This window comes from Cavia porcellus, unplaced genomic scaffold, assembly GCF_034190915.1.
Source record: "Cavia porcellus strain 051 isolate PalLab524CR breed Dunkin Hartley unplaced genomic scaffold, mCavPor4.1 scaffold_1, whole genome shotgun sequence".
NCBI classification, from domain to species: domain Eukaryota; kingdom Metazoa; phylum Chordata; class Mammalia; order Rodentia; family Caviidae; genus Cavia; species Cavia porcellus.
In genome coordinates, this window is record NW_026947484.1 from 62,305,312 (window position 1) to 62,329,219 (window position 23,908).

Sequence of the window (23,908 nt, forward strand, 5' to 3'; positions counted from 1 at the left end):
TTTATAATCTGAGCTGCCCTTGTAGTGGTAATGCATATCCTCCAACGGAAGGTTTTGGTTACATCAAATTTTCTTTGGATGCTAACAACACTTCTTCTCTTAGATTGGGCATGGAGATCTGGTTCCTCCCTTTGGAGCCCATTAGACTGAGTGGGGATCACTCAGTCTAGCCACCAGGATGATACTTCATCTTCATTTGCCTCAGAGAGATACTGGTTATAACTTTTTGGGGTTGTCATGAAAATTAAATGAGTGATACTTGGAAATGTTGAAATCAGTGCCTGGACTGCAAGTGTAAAGTGTTCCATAAATTTCTGGTTCACTATATAAATGCTTCACCATAATCGTTATATCCTTTTAAAGAGAATAGGTGGTGACAGGTAAGACTTACCCTGATCATAAAAGTTTTATTTCTTAGTTAACACGAAGCTGTCCAGTAAGGAGATGAGGAAGTATTTTCATTTGTGAGGAGGATAATACCATACCCAAGTAGGAGACTATCATTCAGCTTTCCATGTTAAGCCGAGTACAGCAAAGAACTTCGCAGCCACAGAGCTCACAGCAGGGCAGGTATCTCTCTTGTGTGCATGGACAGATCAACTGTTGTCAGGAAGGATCATATGGTTTCTCCTCACACGGGGCCACGGGGACCCCAACGCATTTCAATTTTTTTTCTTTTAGTTTAAGAGAAAAAAAGACATAAGTGAAATACAAAAAGCAAAAGAGACAAAAAACAACAAACCTAATATAGTAGCAGTATAGGTTTACAAAACAAGATAGGAATTTGACAATGGATGTAGTATTGCATATTGTGACCTTGTCAAAAGGGTTGCTTAGGTTACCATTATAGACATGTGAAACTGATCTAATCATAAGAGGATTAACTGTTCTTTTCCAAGAACTGATACAATTAGTAGTACAGTCATTTTAGCTATCACACACACACACACACACACACACACACACACACAAATTTATGTCTTTTTCCTTTTCCTTTCCTTTTTTCTTTCTTCCCCCTATCCCAATTACCTTTCCTGTTTAAGTAGTTTCTTACCCTTACACATTATTTATTGTAGATTTTGGATTATATATACTTTTTCAATTTCTTACACTAGGGAGATAACACAGTATTTACACATGTGAGTTTGATTTATTTCACTTATGAGTATGATCTCAATTCATGTCCATTTACTTATAAAAGTCCATGCAATCTTTCTTTATAGCTGAGTAGCACTCCGTTGTATAAAAATACCACATCTTTTTTATCCATTCCTTGATGGATGAGCATTTGGGTTGTTTCCAAGATTTAACTATTATAAATTGTGTTGCTATAGACATGGGTGTACATATATCACTGTGGTATGATGTTTTCAATTATTCTGGAAAAATGCTCAGAAGTGGGATAGCGGGGTCAAATAGAACCTCTAATCCTAGTTTTGAGGAATCTCCGGACTGATTTCCACAGTGATTGCACCAGCCTACACTCCTACCAACAGTGGAGAAGAGTTCCCTTTTCCCCACAGCCCCTCCTGTGACTGTTCTTGGTTGATTTCTTGATTCTGGCCATTCTTTCTGGAGTAAGATGAAATCACAGTGTTGTTTTAATTTGCATTTACCAAATGGAGTTTTTCATCTGAGAAGTATGTATTCATCTCAGATGCCCATTTTTGGATTCGGTCATTGAATTTTGGGGACCTGATTTTTAAAAAATTCTTTATATGTTTTAGATTAGAAGTCCTTTGTCTGAGGGACAGTTGGCTAAGATATTTTCCCGGTTTGTGGGTTTTCTTTTCACTCTTTTGAAGATTTCTTTTGACATGCAAAACCTTTTCAATGAGATGACTTCCCAGTTGTTGATTCTGGGAAGTATTTCCCATGCAGTTTGATTTTTGTTCATAAATTCTCTGCCTACCCCTTATCTTCAAGATTTTTACTTTGTCTTCCAGCAGATATAGTGTTTCTGTTTTAGTATTTAGATCTTTGATGCATTTTGACTTTAGTTTAGTGCATGGTGATAGACATGATAGTTTTAGTTTGGCATATAGAAAGCCAGTTTTTCCAGCACCATTTATTAAAGAGGCTGTCTGTAGTGTACATGTTTGGCCCCTTTGTCAAAGATGAGGAGGCTGAGTGTGTTTGTAGTTGTAGTGGTGTCTTCCAATCTTTCCATTGATATACAAGTCTGTTTTTATTCTAGTACCATGCTGATTTTTATCACAATAGCTTTGTAATATAATTTCAAGTCAGGGATTTTGATGCTTCCTGCCTTCCCTTTGTTGCCCAGAACTGCCTTTCTTATTCTAGGTCTCCAGATAAATTTTAGAAATTATTTCTCTAGGTTAGTGAAGTATGGAAATGATATTTTGATTGAAATCGCACTAAATCTGTATAACGATTTCAGGAGAATGGCCATTTTTACAATGTTCTTCCTATCCATGAAAAGGGGATGTCTTTCTTTGGCTTTAGTGATATGGTGTATTACATTTATTGATTCGTATATGTTGAACCACCCCGGCATTCCTGGGATGAATCCCACTTGATCATGGTGTATAATCTTAATGACTTACAGCATTCTATTTGCCAGTATTTTGTTGAGGATTTTTGCATCTATGTTTTTTTTAGAGAGATTGACCTCTGTAATTTCTTTTTTGGTTGGGTCTTTCTCTGGTTTTGTTATTAGGGTAATACTTGTTGCTAGGAATCAGTTAGGGAGACTTGCTTTCCTTTCAGTTTCATCAAAGAGTGTTAGGAGTGTTGGCATTAAGTCTTCCCTAAATTTATTGTAGAATTCAGCTGTGAATCCATCAGGACCTTGGCTTTTCTTTATTGGTAAGGTTCTAATTACATGTTCAATTTTATTAACTGAAATTGGATTATTCAGCAGTTTTACATGTTCTTGATTCAGCTTTGGTAATTTATAGATATCTAGAAATCTGTCCATTTCTTGTATGTTTATTGAGTCTATGAGAGTAGAGGTTTTCAAAGTAGGAAATGATAATCTGCATTTCCACAGGGTCTATAGAGTGATTTCACCCTTTTAATTTCTTATTGCAAGAATTTGAGTTTTTTCTTCCCTCTTTTTGATAAGGTTGGCTGGGGTTTATCAATTTTATTTATTCTTTCAAAGAGCCAACTCTTTGATTCATTAATTCTTTGTACTGTTTTCTTAATTTCAACTGCATTAATTTCTGCTCTGATCTTCATAATATCCCTCTTCTTTGGGCTTTGGGCTTGACTTACTCTTTTTTTAGAAGTTTGAGGTCACCATTAGGTTGTTTATTTGTGTTTGTTCCATTTTCCTGATGTGGGAGTTTAGTGCTCTGAATTTCCCTCTGAGGACTGCTTTCATTGTGTCCCACCGGTTCCAATAATTTGTATTTGCATTTTTATTTACTTGTAAATATTGTTTAGTTTCCTCTGTGACCCATTGATTGTTTAGGAGAGTATTGTTTAATTTCCATGTGTTTATGGTGTTCTGGTGGGGTTTGTTGTCACTAATTTCCAATTTTATTGTGCTATGGTCAGATAATATGCATGGAACTATTTCAATTCCTTTGCATTTACTGAAGCATGTCTTGTGGGCTAGTATATGATCTATTTTAGAAAACAACCCATGTGCAGCTGAGAAGAATGTATATCTTGATGTATTTGGGTGGAACACTCTGTACACATCTGCTAAGTCCATTTGTTCACAAGTTTGATTCAGTTCTGTTATTTTTTTGCTGACTTTTCATTTGATTGATCTGTTTCTTTGTGACAATAGAGTGTTAAGGTCCCTTGTTATAACTGTATTATTATTTATTTGATTTTTCATGTATATTAAGAGTTGTCTTACATAGATGGGTGCTTCCATATTTGGTGCATATATATTTATGTTGTAATCTCTTCCTCTTCAAGTTTTCCCCAGCAAGTGTGTAGTGGCGTTCTTTACCTCTTTGGACCATGGTTGGTTTGAAATTCACATTTTCTGCACACAGAATAACTACCTCTGCTTTTTTTTGGGTTCCTGTTGCATGGAGGATTGTTTTCCACCCGTTGACTTTTAGCCTATGAATTTCCTTTTGAGTTAAATGTGTTTTTTGTACACAGCATATTGTTGGATTTTGTTTCTTAATCCCCTCCGCCACTTTGTTTGTTTTTATTTGTGAGTTGAGACCATTTACATCGATGGATATAACTGATATGTACTGACTTATCACTGTCATGTTATCCTTCTGTTGTTGGTTTTATACTTTTTCTGTTTGTTTGTCCTGCTTAGTAGTTTCCTTCTGCTACTGTTGGGATTGTAGTTATCTTTGTCTCTTTTCAGAGTGTCTTTCAGTGCTCTTTGTAGTGTTGGTTTGGTGGTCATGAATTTCTTCAGTTCTTTGTCGTGGAAACATCATATTTCACTATCAATTTGCAAACATAGTTTTGCAGGTTACATCAATCTGGGTTGAAGCTGTTTTCTTTCAGGACCTGAAATACTTTACTGCACACTCTTCTTGAATTGAAGATTTGTGTTGAGAAGTCTGCTGTGGTTCTGATAGGCTTTCCTTCAGAGGTGATCTGTTTCTTTTCTCTTGACAGATTTTAGTATCCTGTTCTTGTGTTGAATTTCTGACATTCTAATTATTATATGTCTGGGTGGAGATTTATTTTGGTCATGGTTAATTGAGATTCTGTATGCTCTTCTGTAAATAGTCTTCTTATGTCATTTGTGTTGATCTCTCTTATACTACATTATATTACATTATCTTGCTACTGTTGAATTGTTGTTTCCTGGTTCCTTGTTATTTTTAAGAGATTGTTTCTTTCATGATCATAAGTTTCCATCCTGCCTTCAAGGTCTGAGAGTCTGTGTTCAGCTTCATTGAACCGGTTTTTCCAGCTTTCAATGGAATTTTTATTTTCCTGAATATCCCTTTGAATATGTTTCATGCATTCTAATTGTGTCTTATATTGTCCATTCAAGCTTTCCATCATTTTCTATGTTCCTCTGTTTTTTTTAATGTAGATTTTCTTTAGTTACACACAACATTTCTTTCATAATGTTTGTCATTTCATTTTTTACCTGAGAGATTATTTCTGATCTGATTTCCGTTATAGCTTCATGGAGTTGTTTGTTTACTTCAGTTGCTATCATTTCAGAAAGTTCAGTTGAGCAATTTCCAGTGTCTTCAATTTCAATGCCTCTTGGGTTTGTTTTCAGTGGGCTGAAGGACTGTGGCTGCTTCTTGCTCTTTCCTTTTGTCATTTTCCCCTGGGACTCCTGTGGCTGGCCGGGCACCCTCCTGATAGATTGCATTGGAACTCTGCCCTAGGCACAGTGTCAATCCTTTGATATCCTTGTCGCTAGCCGGGGTGCACCCCTGAACTGTGGCACCAGAGCCTTGTGTGACCTGTGAGGCTGGCCAGGTGTTCCCTTGATGTACTGCACTGAGTTGCTCTGGGACACTGGGCTGGGCAGAGCTTGGGTCCTCTGTGTAGCTAGCAGGGATGCATCCCTGGAGCTTGGTCCTACTGGGGCCTTGTATCTGGCTGGGAGGACTTCAGAGCCTCTGGACCAAGGATAGCTGGAGTGTGCCCCCAGCATATGGTGCCAGGGCCTTGCTCCTGGCTGGGCGGAGTTCGGAACCTCTGGGACCCGCTTCATGGCTACCTGGGCTATACCACCTGAACTATGGAGCTTGGGCCTTGTGCTCTGATGGGTGGAGCTCAAATTCTCCAAGACCTGTTGGCTAGGCTGGTTTTTCTGTGATGGGCGGCTCTTGGGCTTTGAGCTGGGTTAGGCTGTGTTCCGTACTTTTGTGACCTGTGAGGTTGGCCGGGCACTACCCCAATGTATTACACTGGGACGCTGGGTTGGCTAGAGCTCAGATCTTCCTTGCAGCTAGTACAGATGCACCTCCGGAGTGTGGTGCCAGAGCCTTATGCTTGGCTGGGCAGAGTTCAGAACCTCTGGGACCACACATTTTATTTTTGCCATACTAGACTTTTCAGCCATGAAGTTTAGAATGAGGGAGAGAGAAGGACAAGGGGCAGAAGGAGGGAGGAAAGTGGAAATGGAGGAGGAAGGGAGGAAAGGAGGAAAGTGGTGGGGTCGGAGACAGAGACTGAGACTGTGAGCTGAGGTTTGCAAAGACTTTAGGGGCCAAGCAGGAAGTGGGGTGCTTGGTAACCACGGGCCATTCCTCTCCCATCCCATTCCTCACAACTGGCTAAGGGTTGCCACTGACTCACTAGGAGTCTGGGAAATCAAATTTCCATGAGTTCCCTGCTAGAAACATCAGGGCAGATGAGTGTCCTGACAGATGAGTGTCCTGGCTGTGGGGTTACCCAAATAATGTATCTTCTACAGGCAAGCGTTTTCTTTAAGATATTTAAAGACTTCGCTGTAAACTATTCCTAAAATTCTGTTAAGGCCAGGACCACAGGTGACCCAAGAAAATGTACAAATTCCTATGTTTTGTTTTCATTTTATAATCTGTAGAATGTGAGGGACTCTCCTGAGATGTCTACCTCTGGATGTTGTGCAGTTGGCCTTTAAACGGGGACTCGGCGTGGTTGCTTAGCAGCTGTGTCTGACAGTCAGGTTCCTGTTACAGAGCAGGGTTCTGGCTGGTATGCTGTTGGCCATCAGTAAATGACAAACGCAAAGAAGTGTCTATTGCACACTGACACTGCAGGGAACAGTGTCAGGGCCGAGGGTTTCCTTTCTGCTAATCCGAATCACTCGTGACCAGTGTTTAATTTCAGGTCCGTGGCAGCTTTCAAATCACTAAATGAAGTGACTTCATTCCTGTGAGTTTGTTAATTGTATTTCACCTAAATGGTTGTTTTTGAAGCATAGTCTGTGCACAGACTGAACAGTTCACTTTGAAGAGCAAATCTAGGAAGCCTATGGCCCACACGGAGCCACACTTTACTGCATCAGTGCTGCTTGTGCTCTGCAGCATTTCATGGTTTTGGGAGTGTGAGGCTGTTACAGCCGATCACAGGGCCGTGGATCACAGTAGCAGGGGGCCAAGGTGGACACCAGCTCCGCCATTAGTTTCTTCTGGGCCTTGGGCTGCTGAGCCATTGGTGGTAGTGTAGCAGACCCCAGAGGCCGGGTGGCTTGAACAGCTGCAGTGTGTGTTCCCATCCATCATCCAGGAGCTGCAGAGCTGAGCCCAGGGTGGTGGCAGGAGTGTTTCCTTCTGAGGCCTGTCTGACTGCAGAAGGTATCTTCCCAGGTCCACAGTGGTATTCCTGTGCATGTCTCTATCCAAAAACGCCTCAGTTTATAAATAACCAGTAAAACTGTATCAGCATTTACCCAAATTACCTTATTTTGATTTCTCCTTTTAACAACCCTGTCTCCAAACAGTTATGTTGCAAGGGACTGAGTATTAAGAACTTCAGGGTACAAATTGGGGTTTAGAGGACCTGGTCCAGCTCATAGGAGGCCTTCGTCCACCCTGATTTTCAAAATGCATCATAAAATGTTTCATATTGTTGTTGTGAGTACTCCGGGTGTGGGGGTGGGGTGAGGTATGGGATTACTTCACACGGTACCTGGAATCTGGTGAGCACTCACTGAATAGAACTGCATCGTAAATCTTAGTCTGTCATCCATTCCATTCCGTGACTGAGGCCTGCAAGCATCTTAGTCTTTCTTGGGCACTCAGAGCCTCTGAGCAGGTTGAATACCCAGGGAAAAGGGGTGGTGTGGATGGGATCCTTCTGTGTTGGGGATTGCCAAGCTGTCTTCAGTGGCTGTCACTTTGGGGTCATTTGCTGTCGTGCATACAAAGCTCAGTTGTTCTCATTCCTGCTGTGGCTTCTCCAGTGGCTGTAGCAAAATGAGTCACATACTTAGAGAAGAACAGTCTCTCCGTGACTGGGGCAGGAGACATAGGAAGTTTGCATTATCAGGGAAGTAACTATTAGAGTCACAGCAGTAGGTCACTGAGCACAAGAATTACCTAAGTACTCAAAGTGACATTTAAGTAATGCGATGTTTGAAAGTGTCTGGCATTCTTAGACTTGATAAATATCAATAGAGTTCTTTTGTGCTGGTGTAACAGTAAGTTATCATTTCAGGTCCTGGAAATTGCCTGTCTTTTAAGTCCAAGGCATTTCTTCTGTCAGTTGTTAAAGCTGTTCTTTTAAAGTAAAAGAAGAACAGCTTTAACATCACCGCCCTTATTTGTATTAAAAGCAGCAGGTGAGGCTCCCCTCTAGGGTCAGAAGAAGGAGGTCTAGTGGTGTGGCCTCTCATGTAAGCTGTAGGGAAATTCTGGGAGTGAAGTGGGCAGTGTGGCTGGCATCCGAAGCCAGGAGTCTGGTGTGTCTGACCCTGCCACCTCTGTTCTGTGCTATCTCCACATAATGCGAGAAATAAATCAATTTGTTGGACATACATTTTCTGGAAAATCAGAGAATTAGTATTAGTGTAAGAAGCATTCTGAATAAAAATAGCACATACCTATGTATCCCATGAATTTATACAAAGTGAAATTTAACTTACCAAAAAATAATATATATAGCTCCAATTTTTTTGAATGTAATGGCTAAAACATATCCGACTAGGAATTGATGAAATAAGCAATTCCATATTACCTAATTTTCTTGTAAATTGCTTTGCTTTTCTATTTAAAAACAACTCCACCAAAAGCAACAATAACAATAATAATAACAAGAAACAGAAAAAATAGCTCGTGTCCTTCCCTTAGAAATCCCTACCCTGCATTTCCACTGCCCTCCGAGGCCTCCACCTGCTCATAGAAGAAAAGATGCGTCAGGTGCTCTGACTGGCATCTTTCCTTCATTCTAGGTTATATTGTTGTTGTTTTCTCCTTGGCTCTTTGGTTTTGTTCCTCTTTCCTAAAGTGTTTTGTAACTTTGCTTCTTTGCCTTTTCATTCATTTAATTTAACTTAATTTTTTTTTTCTGGCAGAAAAGAGCAAGTTAGTACCCTGTATCAGAACATCAACCTTGTGGAGCCAAGACTAATCCAGCCCTACGAACATGTGATAAGGAACTTTCTCCGGGAGATCAAACTTCAAAGCAAAGAGATGGAACACCTGGCCATGGCAGTGAAGAGGTACTGAAGTCCTCCCTTTATGAGGGGCGGGCACATGGGGTCCTTTAACTTGCTCTCTGGTCTGGGTGACAAATGGACTGCACTGCATTGATGCATAATAACACGGGTGGACTTTCTGACACCTGAACTCAGCCAGCGGGTGGCAGGTTGAGTCCAGCAGTGATTTACAGGTGTATGTGTACCTCCCTGTCCACTAATTAATCAGTCAGTGAGTCATTGTTCATTGTGGTCCTCTTATATCCACACTTCAGGACCAATGACTGTATACAGAACGAGTTGGAGATTTGTCTTACACCAGCTACTTCCAGTATAAAGGACGCTTCCAGAGAAACTAGCAGGGCTCCATTTGAAGCCTGGCCTTTAACTTGTGTGCCAGACTCTGCGGGCAGGTTGCCTGACCTCCCTGAGTCTCATTTCCTGCACTTGCAAAGTGAGGCTGAAGTGTTTGTGTGCTGGGGTTTGGAGATTCAGCAGACAATGCTGTGGGTGGAGCCCCTCAGTTTGTGCCTTCCCCGTGGTGGGTGCTCAGTCATGTGTCTTTCCTCTCAGCAGCCCTCTTCACCCAGTCCTGCTTCCCAGCCAAAAGCCAGGACACTGATGCACTCTGCTACAATGCGGCAGCTATGGAGTGCACAGCTCATATGGGCTGTCTTGCTGCTGTAACAGAGAAGGGGAGCTGGTGCGTGTTGTAGTCCAAGCATCAGCCCTGGGAGGCACCTGTCTTTACACACACCGGGAGAGTGGGCACATGTGGGGGTTCTGCCCCGCAGGTGCTTCTTGTGTCTGTGTGGTCCAGTAGGAGCACTCAGCAGTCTGCACCCTGAACTTGCAAACACAAGGCCTGTGATAGGATGCTCCCTGCCTGCTTGGTGGCAGGTGACAGCTTTGAGCCCATGTGTCTGTAACTTCCCTGTCTCCTTATTCTTCTTTTTTGGAGTAACTGAAAGGACTTACAAATCAGAAGAGAGAATGTTGCAGAATTTGGATGCTAAATAGAACTATTCTTGTAGTGCTAGAGCCAAGCAAGAGTTGAAATACTCACTGAGGGTTTCACAGGAACATTTTCTGTACCTGTTGCCCTCAGGTTTGCCTTCCAGGGGCTTCTAAGAGGATGGTTCTCAAAGCTCCAAGTTCTGTAAGGTTGCCGGAAGCTCCGGAGATGGCTTCCTCTGCAGTGTGACACTTAAGCACACATACTGATTCCTCAGAGTGTTCACTGACTTGGGTACGTGCATAGGGGAACACAGAGCCCCACAAAGTCATCTGTCTCTGGGTAGGACGTCGGTGTCTTATACCCTAGATTGCAGCATGGAGAATCTCTTTTTTTGCACTCAGTGACTATTAAGAGCGGTAGGATGTCCTAAGTAAGCCAGCTATCCCCCGTAGGAATTGTCTGTGCTAGCAAACCTAGGGCTTACTAATGATACACTCTTACTGCCAGCAGGCGACTGGCTCAGTGGCGTGGTTCCCTCCCTCCATGTTACTCTCTGTTGGTCTTTCTCTGCCTCCTTCTGTGCTGTGTGGCGGCCTCGTAGCCAGGCTGTCTCTTGGGCCTGGGGTCTCTCCTAAGGAGCCCTCTTTTGCTATCAGAGCTCTCGTCAAAGTTCAGTACTTCTTGTAGTCCTGGACTGTGGACCATCCCTTGGATTCCTAGACAGGAATCCCTGCTCACTTTCACTCCTAAGGGAGAGTGTGAGACTTTTCACACTGCACTGGACCTAAGACTGGGATCCTAGTGTCCTGGAAGGAGTCATGGGCAAGGTAACAGTAGACATTTTGCTAGGAATTAGCAATTTCCAGGCAGACATTGTATTGGTGATTTACACACACACACACACACACACACACACACACACACACACACGATGTTGCTCAGAAGAGAGAAAGAAAACCCTGGGGTCAGTCCCAGTTGTTTGGAACTGTATAGCTAAAAGAATAGCTAGAAAGAATGATTGTAATACAGAAAGAAAGGATATGGTCATTCTGTTTATGGCCTCAGATTTAACAGCAAAAAATGTTGCAGTGTAGATACATAAATTCTAGACTTCAAATAGCAGGTATTTGTAAAAAGAAGCTAGCTAACTAACTAAAATCAGTTAGCATAGCATCTTGGCTAGACTCTAAAGAAGTAAACGAGAGCAGAAAATAGTGATCCTAAACATTTTACTTTGGGGCCTTTTTCTCCCCTCACTGTGTTTGAGGTTTTACATAGCAAGTAAGCTCATACATAAATGGTGCTGTGAAAGGGCAAGTGACAGGTGGGGTACACCCTGGGGCCACCACTCAGGAAGGTGGGAGGCCCTACGTGGGAGGCCTGTTGTCCACCTCAGGACCGTGTGCTGTCATTGTCCCTGACTGGATCGACTCTGGATCTTGGGGGGCTGGTCTGAGGTCACTTACAGTAGCATTGACAAGCCTTTGTATGCATGAAAAGTTGGACACAAAGCTCACGGAAAGCAATAGGAAGACACATCTTCCCAGGCGTGTGATCTCTGGCTTTTTATGATGGCTTAAGTTAGACAGTTGATAGTAAAATAGTCCTTCAATTCCTCTACCAGTTTTTATATTTCTAATTTTTTTCCTTTTCCAGGCTTTTTTCTCATATTTCTATTTTTTTATCAGTACTTGTCAGCAGTACAGAGTGATAGTATTCATTGGGGGGTGTTGACACACGTACATAACTCATCTGAATTCCCCTTTTACTCCTCCCTCCGGTCCCTTCTATAGAGACATGACTTAGTGATGACATTAACAGAAGAAACAAATTTTCTAAAAGGTAATACATTACAGTATGTAATGTGGGGAACTGACTAGAAATAATCCCTGAAATCTTTTTCCCCCTCTTATTTTACTATACAGCATTGTGAATTTCACAGAATAGAGTTTTAAAATTGTATCTAACGTCTTTTCAGCAGAGTTCTTTTCTTTGGTCCAGATCAGTAACTCAGTTATGATAGCAAATGAGAGTTTTGGAATTTGAGAATCTCCCAGTTATTTGGTAATTGTAACTATTCTTTGCCACAGTCTAATTTACTATCACTCTATATAGTTTATTTCATTTATACATCTATTTTTAGTGTTTACAGCCAGTGGTTAAATTACCAATCTTACATGGAAGAGGCAAGAGATATTTATAAGGAATGGTGTGTTTCCCTCATTTGTAAGGTACAGGGCTCAGAAGAGACATGGGTGAAGTTTCTCTTCTGTTTCTGGTCCAGGTGCATAATGAAATGTCTGCCTCCCTTCACATTTCAGAGCTCAGAACCAGACAGCCATGCAGCTGAGCGAGTTGGAAGAGGAGATGGATCAGAGGATTCAGGCTGCAGAACACAAGACCCGGAAAGAAGTGAGTTTCTGGGTCAGCGTGGGTACAGCAGCAAAGCCTCGTGGGGGCATGGGTGCAGCACACTAAGGTCTCCACGGGGCGCCTCGCAGAAGGGCTGTCAGCAGCAGTGCTTCTCGGGAAAGGCAAAGGGAGAGGCAGAGATTATGTCCACGTAGATAGAAGTGGCAGGTGGTCTTCAGATCATGACAAGTGCCATGAAGAAGCTCTGTGACAGGCAGTGAGCAGGACGGGAGTCTGCTCAGCAGGGCTGAGGCCTCTTTGAAGAAGTGACCTGCGAGTCGGGGTACAGAGGTGCTCTGGTCTCTATAGCCTGTCTCACTGCCGAGTCCTCTGCCAGCTTTGAATCTAGACTGCAGTGAAATTAAAATCTATCTCTCTGTGTAAGGTACTTCATAATAGAAAATTATTATTATTATAGGTATTCTTCAAGCTAAAAGTTGTATGCTACCTTTGGTGATTTCCACTGAAAAATTTTTTTTCTCCTTATGAAATATATTTGGACAATGTTTACTGAAAACAGAATAGACATACCTCCTTGATCCAACTTTAAGCTGGGGTAACACCTGCCCAGTGGTGTTAGTGAGGCTTAGCACAGTGGTCAGTAGATGAGCCTGGAGCAGTGCCCACGAGCAGGCGGGCACACAGCGCTGTCACTCCCCGCTGGTCTCTGGGTTCAGTCTCCCCCCGGTTTCTTCGGGGCTCTTCAGTGTCTGTGTCCTGTGTGTATCCCAGTCTCTCTGCTGTCCTGTCCCTCAGCATGAAGTGTAATAACTCTTGGGACGTCATACTCCATTGAGGAAATAGTTCCGAGTTCTTGGCTAAGCATTAGAACAATGGACAGCCTGTTCTGCTAGCAATTTCCTTATTAGAGTTCAGAAAGAATAAAATGGCCTTTCCCATGTCTTTTTTTTCTTTTCACCCATTCTATTTAAAACGTGCACTCATTCATTCATCAAACTCTAACCAGGTGTTTGGTTTTCTGTTTGGTACTGGGGATCAAACTCACTTGTTCCGCTGATGTAAATCCCTGAGCCTCCCAGGTGTCATTTTGCCTTTAAATCACATGGCTCTCCCGAAGTGTCCCACCCTAGTTGTTGGTGGTATGTGCATTTCCATGGTATTCACTTGTTACAGCTTCATGCTTTGGTAACTTCAGCCTTGTCACTGGTTTCCTGCTTTGGTCCAGGGTAGAGAAATCCCTGGCAAGCACAGCTTCCTTTCTCTGCCTCCAGTGCTGGCCCCGGTGACCAGCCCTGTGCCACCTGCCCCTGGGCTCTGAACCTGAGCATGGTGGCGGAGCCTGCTGCCTGCCGAGCAGTCTTGGCCCTGGGAGGGCTCCTCTTTTCCAGCTCTTCCTGTGTCTGCATCCACCGCAGAGCCTTCTGAGTGGCAGCGTGGTGACCTGAGGACTTGCAAGGGTCTTCTCCACCCTCCCTCAGCACCAGGGCTCGCCCAGCTCCCCAGGCTCCAGGCTCACAGCCCTGCTCTTGCTCCAGCTGTCACCCGCACCGAGGGTGTCGCCCTCTGCTTTTCACATCCTGAATCCTTGCTGACCTTTCCTGTGTTCGGGGGTAGGTACACACCGTGAAAGCGTCTTCCCGGACAAGGCCACGGGTGCTTCCACCTGGAAAGTTTCTTCAGGACTTTCATTAAAGCTTGCTTTTGTTGTCTGTTTCCTAGGCAACTGCTGTTTTTTTTTTTTTTGTCATTATAGATTCTTTTAAAGTTTTCAGAATTACAGCTAAATGAAATCTTGCAGTAGATACTATTTTTCATCTGTCTGGCTTCCTCTATTCTAGGTAACTACCATTTGAGCTTATGTATTAATGCTCATACTTTCATGTAGCAGAGTAGTATTCTGTTGCATAAACACACTTCAGTTTCTTTATCTATCCATCTGTTAAGGTCCTTTGAGTTATTTCCAGTTACTGGCTGTTGCAACTTAAAGTTCTGTGCGTATTCCTGTACAAGAATTTAGATAGGCATGTTTTTATTTCTCTAAAGTAAATTCCTGGAATGGAAAGTCTGGCCGTCTGTGTTTGCTTTCATCAGACTCCACTGTCCTGACATCCAGGCTGGTTGTGCTTACGCAGCCTTGCGTGCCCTTCCCTCTGTCAGCATTCGTGGGGGGCAGAGGAATCTTGCTGTTTCCCTCACATTCCCCTGCTGACTAATGCTGCTGGGGATGTTTGCATCTGTTTATTTGTTTTATTCTATCTCCTTCAGTCAGGTGCCTGTTAAAAGATTTTGCTGATTTTAAAAATCTGATTGTTTTGTTATTACTGAGTTTTGAGTTTTATATATTCTGAACAGAAAAATTATGAAATACTGATATATAAAAAATGTTTTTACCCAAATTGTGACTTGTTTTTTCATTCTGCTAACCTCATCTTTTATAGAGTAGAAAATTTTAATTTTGATAAAATCCATATTTCCAATTTTTTCCCTTCCTGAATCATGCTTCTAGTGTTTTATTTAAAAATTTTTGACTAGGGCCTGGTATATAATTCAGTGGCAAAGCACCTGCCTGGCAAGTGCAAGGTCGTGAGGTCGTGAGTTTGATCTCTGGTACCAAAAAAAAATTTTTTGACTAATGCATAATTTTTCGTAAGTTTTATTATATTAGGTTTTTCATATAAGATCTGTTTAATGTCTTATATATGGTATAAAGTATGAGTTAGTGGCCAGGCATGGTGGCTCATGCCTGTATTCCCAGCACTTGGGAGGCTGAGGCAAGAGTATCATTGCGAGTTCGAGACCAGCCTGGGCTACAAAGTGAGCTCAAGGCCAGCCTGAACTGCATAGAGACCCTGTCTCAAAAAAAGACAAAAAAAATAAAGTATAAGTTAGTGGTCCTTTTTTTTTTTTTAATGTGAACATCCAATTGTTCCAGCAGCTGTTGTTGCAGATTATTCTCCACTGAACTACCTTGAATTTTGTCTAAAATGAATCTAGTGTATTGTGTAGGTTTATTTCCAGGCTCTGTTTTCTGTTTTGTGGATTGATTTGTCTGTCTTTATATGGATATTAATATTTGTTACTTTATTAAAAGTCTCAAAATCAAGTGGTATTCATCTTCACTTTATTCTTTTTCCAAGATTGTTTTGATTATTTTAAGTTCTTTAATTTATGTTAAATTGCCTTGTCATTTTCTAAAGAAAAAACAAACAAACCAAAAACAAGTCTTCTGGGAGTTTGATTTTAGGTCTTTGCATCCATAGCTGTGGGGAGAATTCTCATCATAATAATATCGAATATTCTATGCTTAGGTTTTTATCTCACTTTACTTAGGTCCTCCTTACTTTCAGCAATCTTACAACTTTTAACCTGCCGATATTCATCTTTTCTCAAACTTATTCCTAGCATATCATTTATGATGCAAGTGGAAATGTTATTTTTTATTAGTGCATATTAATTATTTAAAATAGTGGGTTTAATTTTGGCCTGTTGGTGCATGCATATAACATATTGATCATTTTCACCTATTAGTTTTCCCTGGAAAACTTTTCAAACTTTTAATTTCCAATTGTTCTTTATAAACATTTAGAAATGTATTTGATTTTTGTGTGTAGCTTTTTTTCTGTAGTGTTGCCTACATTGTTTATGCTTAGGTTTTGGTAGATTTCATCAGATTTTTAGGGTGATAATGTAATCTCTTAAAGACAGTTTCATTTTTTTAAGATCTTGATAATACTTTTTATTTTTCTTGCCATACTGTGTTGGCAAGAATAAAAGAAGTGAAAGCAGTTATTCCTGCAGTCATTCAGTGTTGAGTACAATGTTAACAGTGTGCTGTGTATAGAAGCTCTGGCTCACACTGAGAGGACCCTTTCTGGTACTCGTTCCCTAACTTTTTTGGGGAAGGATGTTGTATTTTGTCAAATGCTTTTTGTGTGTCTATTGAAATTGTAATATTTCTTTCTTATTTAGAAGATTAATGTGGCAAATTATATAGATTTGATTTTAGAATATTAAAATGAGTTTCCATGCTGGAAATAAACTCAGATAGTTATAATGTATTATTCTTTTCATTTATTGTTGGATTCATTCTGCCAAGTCTTAGCTACTGTATTTTTATCTGTGATTATGGGAGACTGCAGTTTCCTTTTAATGTTTTTGACTTTAGTGTCAGGCTAATGCTGGGTCTCATGAAATGGCTAGAGAAGTGTTTCTTTCCTTCATTTCTGTTTGCTTGGAAAGAGTCGATCTGAACTACCACCATTTCCTATCTACCTGACTGTAGTAGTGAGTCAGTCCCACCTGAAATCCTGCATCTGTCTCCCTCTGCAGGTTAGAAATGGAATAGGCTGATGGTGATGTCCTTAATTGGGCTCTGAGTGACATATTTTTAAATCGTACAAGTTGTTTTGGCCATGGATCCAGGGAAGATACTTGTGTCCGAGTGGTTATTAATGCAGAGAAGGCTGCCACCGTTTCCATCCACTGAGCGGCTCTCACCTCCTCACCTGTAGAGCTGAATGACTCTAAGACAGCTTCTTAAAGAAAGTTAACATTTGGAGAAGTGTTGCAAAATGCTTCTTGTCTATAGGCCTCTAAGGCCATTTAATAGGCCAAACCTATTTAAACCAACAAAGTCTATTTTTTTTGTCTTTTAGGAAAAACGTAAAGCTGAAGAAGCCCTCTGTAACCTCAGACATCAGTATGAAACAGAAGTGGGAGATCTACAAGTGACAATTAAAAAACTCAGAATGGTAAGTATGTGCCCAACTTTGAGGAGCAGTCTCAGGATCTTGTGTCTAAGCAATTAAGCTGAAAACATCTAGAATCATACTGAAGTGGCAGATTTCAAACCAATCTACTCCTTGAGCAGACACTCTGAGTTCCTCTTCAGTTTCCAAGATCACCTGTGTTTCTCATACAGCTAATAAATATTTCGGATCCCTGAACACTTGTCCTTCAGACCCTACTTTGCTTCCCTCAGTTGTCACCAGCCAGGTGCCTCAGGTGCCCTGTGTCCAGCGGCTTCTGCTCTTTGCTGTAGAGACATGGCAGAGTGTCCTTTGTCACATACCTCTACATCTCCCCCCTAACTTACTTCAAGGTCAGAAGTAGTGAATATTTTTTTAAATGAAATGAATATTGCTTTTCTAAGTAGAAAGTTCCAGATGCAGGGGATCCCAGTGAGCAAAACTCAAGCAAGAACTTGCTGAAATATGAGCAGAAGTATGATTGGGTTTTGGCTTTGTCTTGGTTCAGTTCTAAAGAGCCAGGTCCTTGGCACTGAGTGATGTACTGGTGGATATTAACAAGTGGCTCTGGGGGAAGGCGGAAGAGCAGGAGAGGTTCGCATAGCATTTACCACTTCGGTGGTGTGGATCCCTGTACCGTTACTGATTTGCAGCTGTTAAGTTGACATCCCCGAGTGCAGAACTGGGAAGTGATGTTTGAGGTAGGCAGTCACCTCTGTAACAAGCTGGTCCATGTTGGCAGGAAGTGTGCTGTGACCCGGCTGCTGCTGGAACCTGGATAGCGAGGCCACAATCAGGAGGGCTGAAGCCTGAGTCATTGTTCCACTTTGTCCTGGAATACCTGCAACAATTTGTTTCATTTTTGTGATCCTTAATTCCTTTTTTTTGTCGTTTTTTTTGAACTTGCTATGCAGTTCAGGCTGCCTTTGAGCTCACTTTGTAGCCCAGACTGGTCTCAAACTCACAGTGATCCTCCTGCCTCAGCCTCCCAGAGTGCTGGGATTATGGGAGGCATGCACTAGTATGCCTGGCTTTGATCCTTGGTTTCTTACCCATAAAATGGAGTTAAAAATGAATTGTCCTAATTAACCATAATAATTATAATTTTACTGAATTCACAGTTTATTAAGTTCTTGTTCATAATTTTAAAAAATACTGATACAAACTTTTCTGAAGAAGGTGTACATATCCTACTTCTACATATATGGACTGAGTTCCAGGAAGCCAATAACTTGTTCAGAGTCACACAACTAATAACCGATGGAGTTGTACTACAGTGCTTGTGGTTTCTCACTCATGGAGACTTCTTGCTCACATGACACGGTTTTTGCATCAAACAATATGATTTATAAGATTACATTAAAGATGATAATGAAATCATAGAAAAGCTTACAGCTGTTCTGATTTCCATTAATTTATATCAGTGTTTCTGAATAACTTATTTATTCCCCCATAATTCTTCTTTCTGTGACGTCAGACTGCATCTTACTGTGAATGGCTTCTCTTACTTGGTTGGTCAGCCACTTGGCAGTCATGATGCAATTCCATCAATTCCGTATGGCAAGGTGAAGTCCAGAGCCGAAACCCTCAGACCTGATGAAATGTGCACAGCACCTTGAGCAGTGTGTGGCCACCGCACTTCCGGGGGTTGTAAGCTCCTTGTAGGAAGGACCGTCTGCTGCCCCTGTTGGTGCTCCTGGACCACTGTAATGTGGTGATACGGATGAGGCATCCACAGGCAGAGTGCATGTATGCACTCATGTAATTGCATGTATGTGAGTCTCTGGCTTCACGTCATGCTTAGATTTTATTGGTTTCAGTTACTTAATGGAGTACTTCTTTAACTTACCACGATGAAAACATAAGTGGGTCTGCTCCCTCCTCTGTTCTTAAATCTATCAGGCAGAGGTAAGACACTGTTGGGCCGCTACAGTGCAGAATGGAAAGTGTTCAGGGCCAAGACTTTAAGAGAATTTGTGTGTCCGGATGTATGTATGTACTTCATAGCTGAATGGTTTCCAGAAAGGGATTTTATGTTTTCAAGAAAGTTCTTTAGATAGCAGGATTTCTTTCAAATGTTTAAATTATTTAAAACATTTTCAAATCTTTATGGATTTCATGTTGTTTAATAAATTATAAAGTCCTGCAATGTTGAAAGTTGGAGCTGTCTAGAATTTTTATATTTATACTCAAGGAAATTCTTGCACTTTACCAGAGCAGTTCAAAATGGATGTGTTAATGTACAACTTTTATTTGTTCTTTCAGCTTGAAGAACAATCAAAGCACATAAGTAAAAAAGAAGATGTAGCAGCATTAAAAAAACAAATTTATGATTTATCATTGGTAAGAATCACCTTTCACTTTCAGAAATACATTTCTCATTACACAACAGAATCCTATTCATGCTGGTAGTTCAGCGTTCCGGGAATGAAGTTTAAAGAGAAACTGACCCTGTAGCTGAAACAAAGGTATTCTGTGTGAGGCATTTGCCTCAGCAAATTGCATCCTATTGTGAGTGGTTTTATTTCAGTTTCAGACAAAGACATGGTGCTTGAACTCCACCTAGTGTGGTTAGCCTGCCCTCTGCCCCATGACCGTCTGCCCTTGACTCTGTGGGGGACGTCGTGGTCCTGTCCACCCTGGGAACCCTCTTTCTGATCCCTCCATCTTCTGCTGACTTCATCTTTTTCTATTGCAGCTAATGTGATTAATGTGTTATCATTATGAAGTTTTGTTAGTTTGATTTTAGGTTAACTTCTAAACAGGAAAGCAGTTAAAAGACTGCTTTGCAGTTAAAGACTTTATTACAAAGCAGTTAAATGACTTTATTACACATTTGAATATTTTCTCTGCAGAGCCAGGGGGTGACCTGGGGCTGCATTCAATTTCTCCAGGTCTTACCCTCTCATACCACTCTGTAGACAGGGCATGCAGCTTCACGGTCAAGTGGGCCCCTTCACCGCCACCAGTTCTGAATCATGCCAGGTCTTACTTGGCTTCATATCGGGTCATGACTTTCATGGCTTTTTTTTTTTTTTTAATCTACTGGCTGAGTTCTTGTTGAAAGAAACCCTGCTAACCCTTTTTATATCTCTGGTACCTTCAAACTTCTTTTCAGTACTCAAAATGAGCCCAGGCTTTGCTCTAAGCTGTATCCCAGACTTTTTTGTTTTTATTTTGAGGTGGGGTCTCCTAAAGTGCTAAATTGCCCACATCGGGCTCCAGCTTGCAATCCTCCTGCCCCACCTCCAGAATGCTGAGATTCCCTTTTCTAGGCTTTGAAATGCATGGAGGTTAATTTCCCCTTAATGACGTTAACTTTGGAGCTCATGAAATTTCATTTTTTATTGAGCTGATTGTTTATTAAGCTTGCTTCCTACCCATGTATCATACTAGCATTTGTTTTCATTGGGTCCTTCACTGGATTGCAGCATTTTGCATGGTACAATTTTCTTCCTTCTGGAATTTACTTATTTTACTATTGTACATCCTCAAGAAAATTCTGCAGAAAGAAGGGTACATTTTTTCCACTTTTGAATATTTGAGTATGTCATTTTCCTTCCTCTCAATTTATTGAGTTTGTCTAGAGAAGTGATGTGATTCCTTTAGAGATCAAGAGGCAAACTGTAGCCCTAAACCCTTAAGTATACTAACACCATCATTAAACTTGAATTCTGAGGTTTAGTTTGTGAAAAATTATCCACAGATTAACGTCTTTTGTCTTAAAAGAAAAACACAGTAACACGCGTCATAGGTTCACCACCACTGGTCTAGGTAAACAAGCTTTCCTGGTCCTCTGGGGCAGTTCATTCAGGGCTCTGTGTTAGCCCTGCCTGTTAAAGAGCCTGCACCTTCACGCACAGGAGTTGGCACAGGAATGGGGCAGACAGACAGACAGACAGGCACACACAGATTATATCCAAGCCCACCAACTGCCTTTCCACTGCTCTCCTTTTGGTAGCGCCCTTCCGTGCTGTCTCTGCCTCCCAGGAGTATGTCTACATCGCTTTCGTTCCTTTCAGTGGTTCTGATCATTCCCTTGCTATTTAGTGGACTTTCACAAGGGACGGAAGCCTAGTTTGCGTCCTTGGTACACTACCTTGGACTAGAGGCCTCCAGCAATTGTTTAAAAGTCACAGTATAGACATTTCCTAGCCCATACTGGTTTATTTTTAAGCATACAGCTTAAAAATGGAAGGCGCCAGCATGCACTGTGACCATGCCAGTGCGTTGTGCTGGAGCTGGAGAATCTCACTGCCTTGGGAGGTGATGAGGTGCTCCAGGGTCTGATGCACTCTGCCAGCGACATCCTGGAGTACAGCTTGGCCAACCTGACTACTGTAGACCAGTGACAAATGTCCAGTGCTAAAACGCTGAAGAGCAGCAGCTCTGAAGATTTAGATTTTAGAGGCAAATAACTTGGACAGATGATTATTAGTTCCTTAAACAGAAAGATGTGGAAAAGCAGGGGAAAGTCCGCAGTGACATGCGTGACAGTCCCACCGCACTTTGCTTTCTTTCTCCCAGGAGCAAGAAACTGAATCTCATGCCTGCTCTCTTCCTTTTTGCTAGGAAAATCAGAAAGTTAAGAAAGAGCTGCTGGAGGCACAGACAACCATAGCCTTTCTTCAGAGCGAACTCGATGCTCTAAAAAGTGACTATGCTGACCAGAGTCTGAATTCTGAAAGGTATGAAACGTTGCATTTTATTTTTGAGTTTGAGTGGAATATTTATTTAGCTAATTATGGGAATGAAGCTTACCAGTACAATAATAAAGGCTAAGTTATTCCTTAACTTTGCTAACTTAAAGTTGTGCCTTCAGTGTTAGATTTCCTCAGGGTTTCTGTGTGTGTGTATGTTTTTAATTTTTTAAAAACAGACTTTCTGGTTTAATATCTGCTTAGAAGAGTGTAGGGCTTAATAAATGGCTGGATTAACGGGGAGCAGGAAGAATAAAACTAAATTGTGAATCATACATGCTATTACAGTGCTGTGCATTTAGGAATCTTGGCCTAAAACGTAAAAGCTAGAAGAGTAGATCTCTTAAATGAGCTGCTTAAGTTTTTGATACTTACATTTTAGAGTATGGTGTTAAAAATATAAAACCTAACAGAGACATGTATTTATAGACATATCATGAATATTTGTGGAGGAATAACTGTAACTTGAAAAATTATAACCTTTGCAGTTTTACCTTGAGGAAAATACAAGGTTTTTTTTGTTGTTTGTAAAGTTTGATCAGAATCAGGGTTTTTATTGGAAAACAAACATTAAGTATATTGTATACAGATAACTAAGCAAGATATGGAGTTCTGAATTTGGAGTATACAAAATAAAAAGGAAAGATGTAGTCTGCTCTTGGAGAGCTCAAACTTTTTTGAAGGGAACACAACAGAAAGGATAGATTTAAATAAGGTAAGAGCTGAGCAGTGTCAGGACGGACACCACAGCAGGGATGGGGTTGGGCCCATTGTCACATAGTCACACAAGTTTTTCTTTCCACTCAGTCTTGCTAGAGAGAAACCCATGGTGGATGTAGGCAGCGGGATGGGCTCGCATTGGTCAGGGATGCAGAGGCAGTGACAGCCACTTTGGTAGTGGAGACTGGCACTAGGCCTACAGGGCACTGTCCTCAGTGCTTGACTGGTGTTTTCTCCTGCAGTGCACAGAATTCCCCGTCAGACTGAGATCTTCGTGGTTTGCATGTTACAGATAGGAAGAGAGTCTCAGGGATGTCCCAGATGGGGCAGTAACAGAAGCAGGGACGAAAGAACACATGGAAAGATAACTCTGCCTTGGGAGAGGTAGCTGGACCCTTGGACAACAGGAGATACTGTGAATGGAAAAGCAAAAAAGTTAAAAAAATTTAAAAGCTATTCAGGCTGAACTGCAGGGGCCCAGAATTTTTCACTAACAAACGTAAATTTCTATAGACAGTTGGGAAGCCTTAGGCTTTACTATTCAGGGAGCAAATGGACAGGGTTTTATGCATAGAATGTTACAACCTAAGAGGATTTGAAAGCTGGTGATGGGTTTGTCTGCTCAGCCTGGGGCCGAGAGAGGCCAGAGGTGCAGCACACGCATTCAGAGGGCACAGTTTGAGGAAGAAGCCAGGGCTTCTGCCATGCGGCAAAAGGAGGGCGGAGCCTGTCTTTCCTATGAGCTAGAAGCTGGGCTGGTGGCTTCCTCTCTAGTTTAAGGTGAGTAGGGGAGAGAGAGCAGCAGGGAGGAGGCCGAGAAAGAAGACAGCGCAAGAACCGCAAGAACCGAAAGACAGGTGGCAGTGAGAGTCCTTAAGGCGTCAGGGGGAAGAGAAGGTCCCTTCCCTGACTGTGAGGGAGGGGGGACTCCAGCAGATGGAGTCTGTCCCAGTGAGGAACAGAACCAGGTCACAGGAGTCAAGGGAGGAGGAAGCACCACCTTGCTAGTGTGGGCTGAGCTTACAGGAAGTGGAGTGTGAGTCCTCCAGCCGATGCCACAGGGACAGAGTGATGGAGCGGGAAGAGACAAGGTCAAGGCGCTTGCTTTTGGGGAGGTGAAAAAGGCCCTGGGAAGATAAGTGTAGGTAAGCAGGACTTGACACCTAATTCTCACTTGAACGTACGTATAATTTTACAGGGATCTGGAAATAATCCAAGAATACACGGAAGTTCAGAACAGTCTCGAGAGGCAAATTGAGATACTCCAGTAAGTTTTATATAAGACACTAGGTACATTTACATTTGACTTGTGCTTTGTTAATAGGACACACGCGCCACCTGCGGTGCTCACACATGACTGGGT

The 23,908-nt window shown here is 41.8% G+C and overlaps 1 protein-coding gene across 4 annotated transcripts in view; it reads left to right on the forward strand.

Moving 5' to 3' along the window:
* The window catches only part of Rasef (RAS and EF-hand domain containing), a 72,081-nt gene that overhangs the window by 13,274 nt on the left and 34,899 nt on the right, over positions 1-23,908 (forward strand). For 3 of the 4 annotated variants that reach the window (XR_010047726.1, XM_063249423.1, XM_063249450.1), the window contains exons 2-7: positions 8,924-9,070; positions 12,326-12,416; positions 17,033-17,128; positions 19,391-19,468; positions 21,698-21,813; positions 23,744-23,812. Coding sequence is in view for 3 of the 4 variants with exons in the window: in XM_063249423.1 (XP_063105493.1) it covers positions 8,924-9,070; positions 12,326-12,416; positions 17,033-17,128; positions 19,391-19,468; positions 21,698-21,813; positions 23,744-23,812 (597 nt within the window). In the remaining variant the exon portion in view is untranslated. The remainder of the gene's footprint in view (positions 1-8,923; positions 9,071-12,325; positions 12,417-17,032; positions 17,129-19,390; positions 19,469-21,697; positions 21,814-23,743; positions 23,813-23,908) is intronic. The other variant, XM_063249434.1, reaches the window with a different exon arrangement.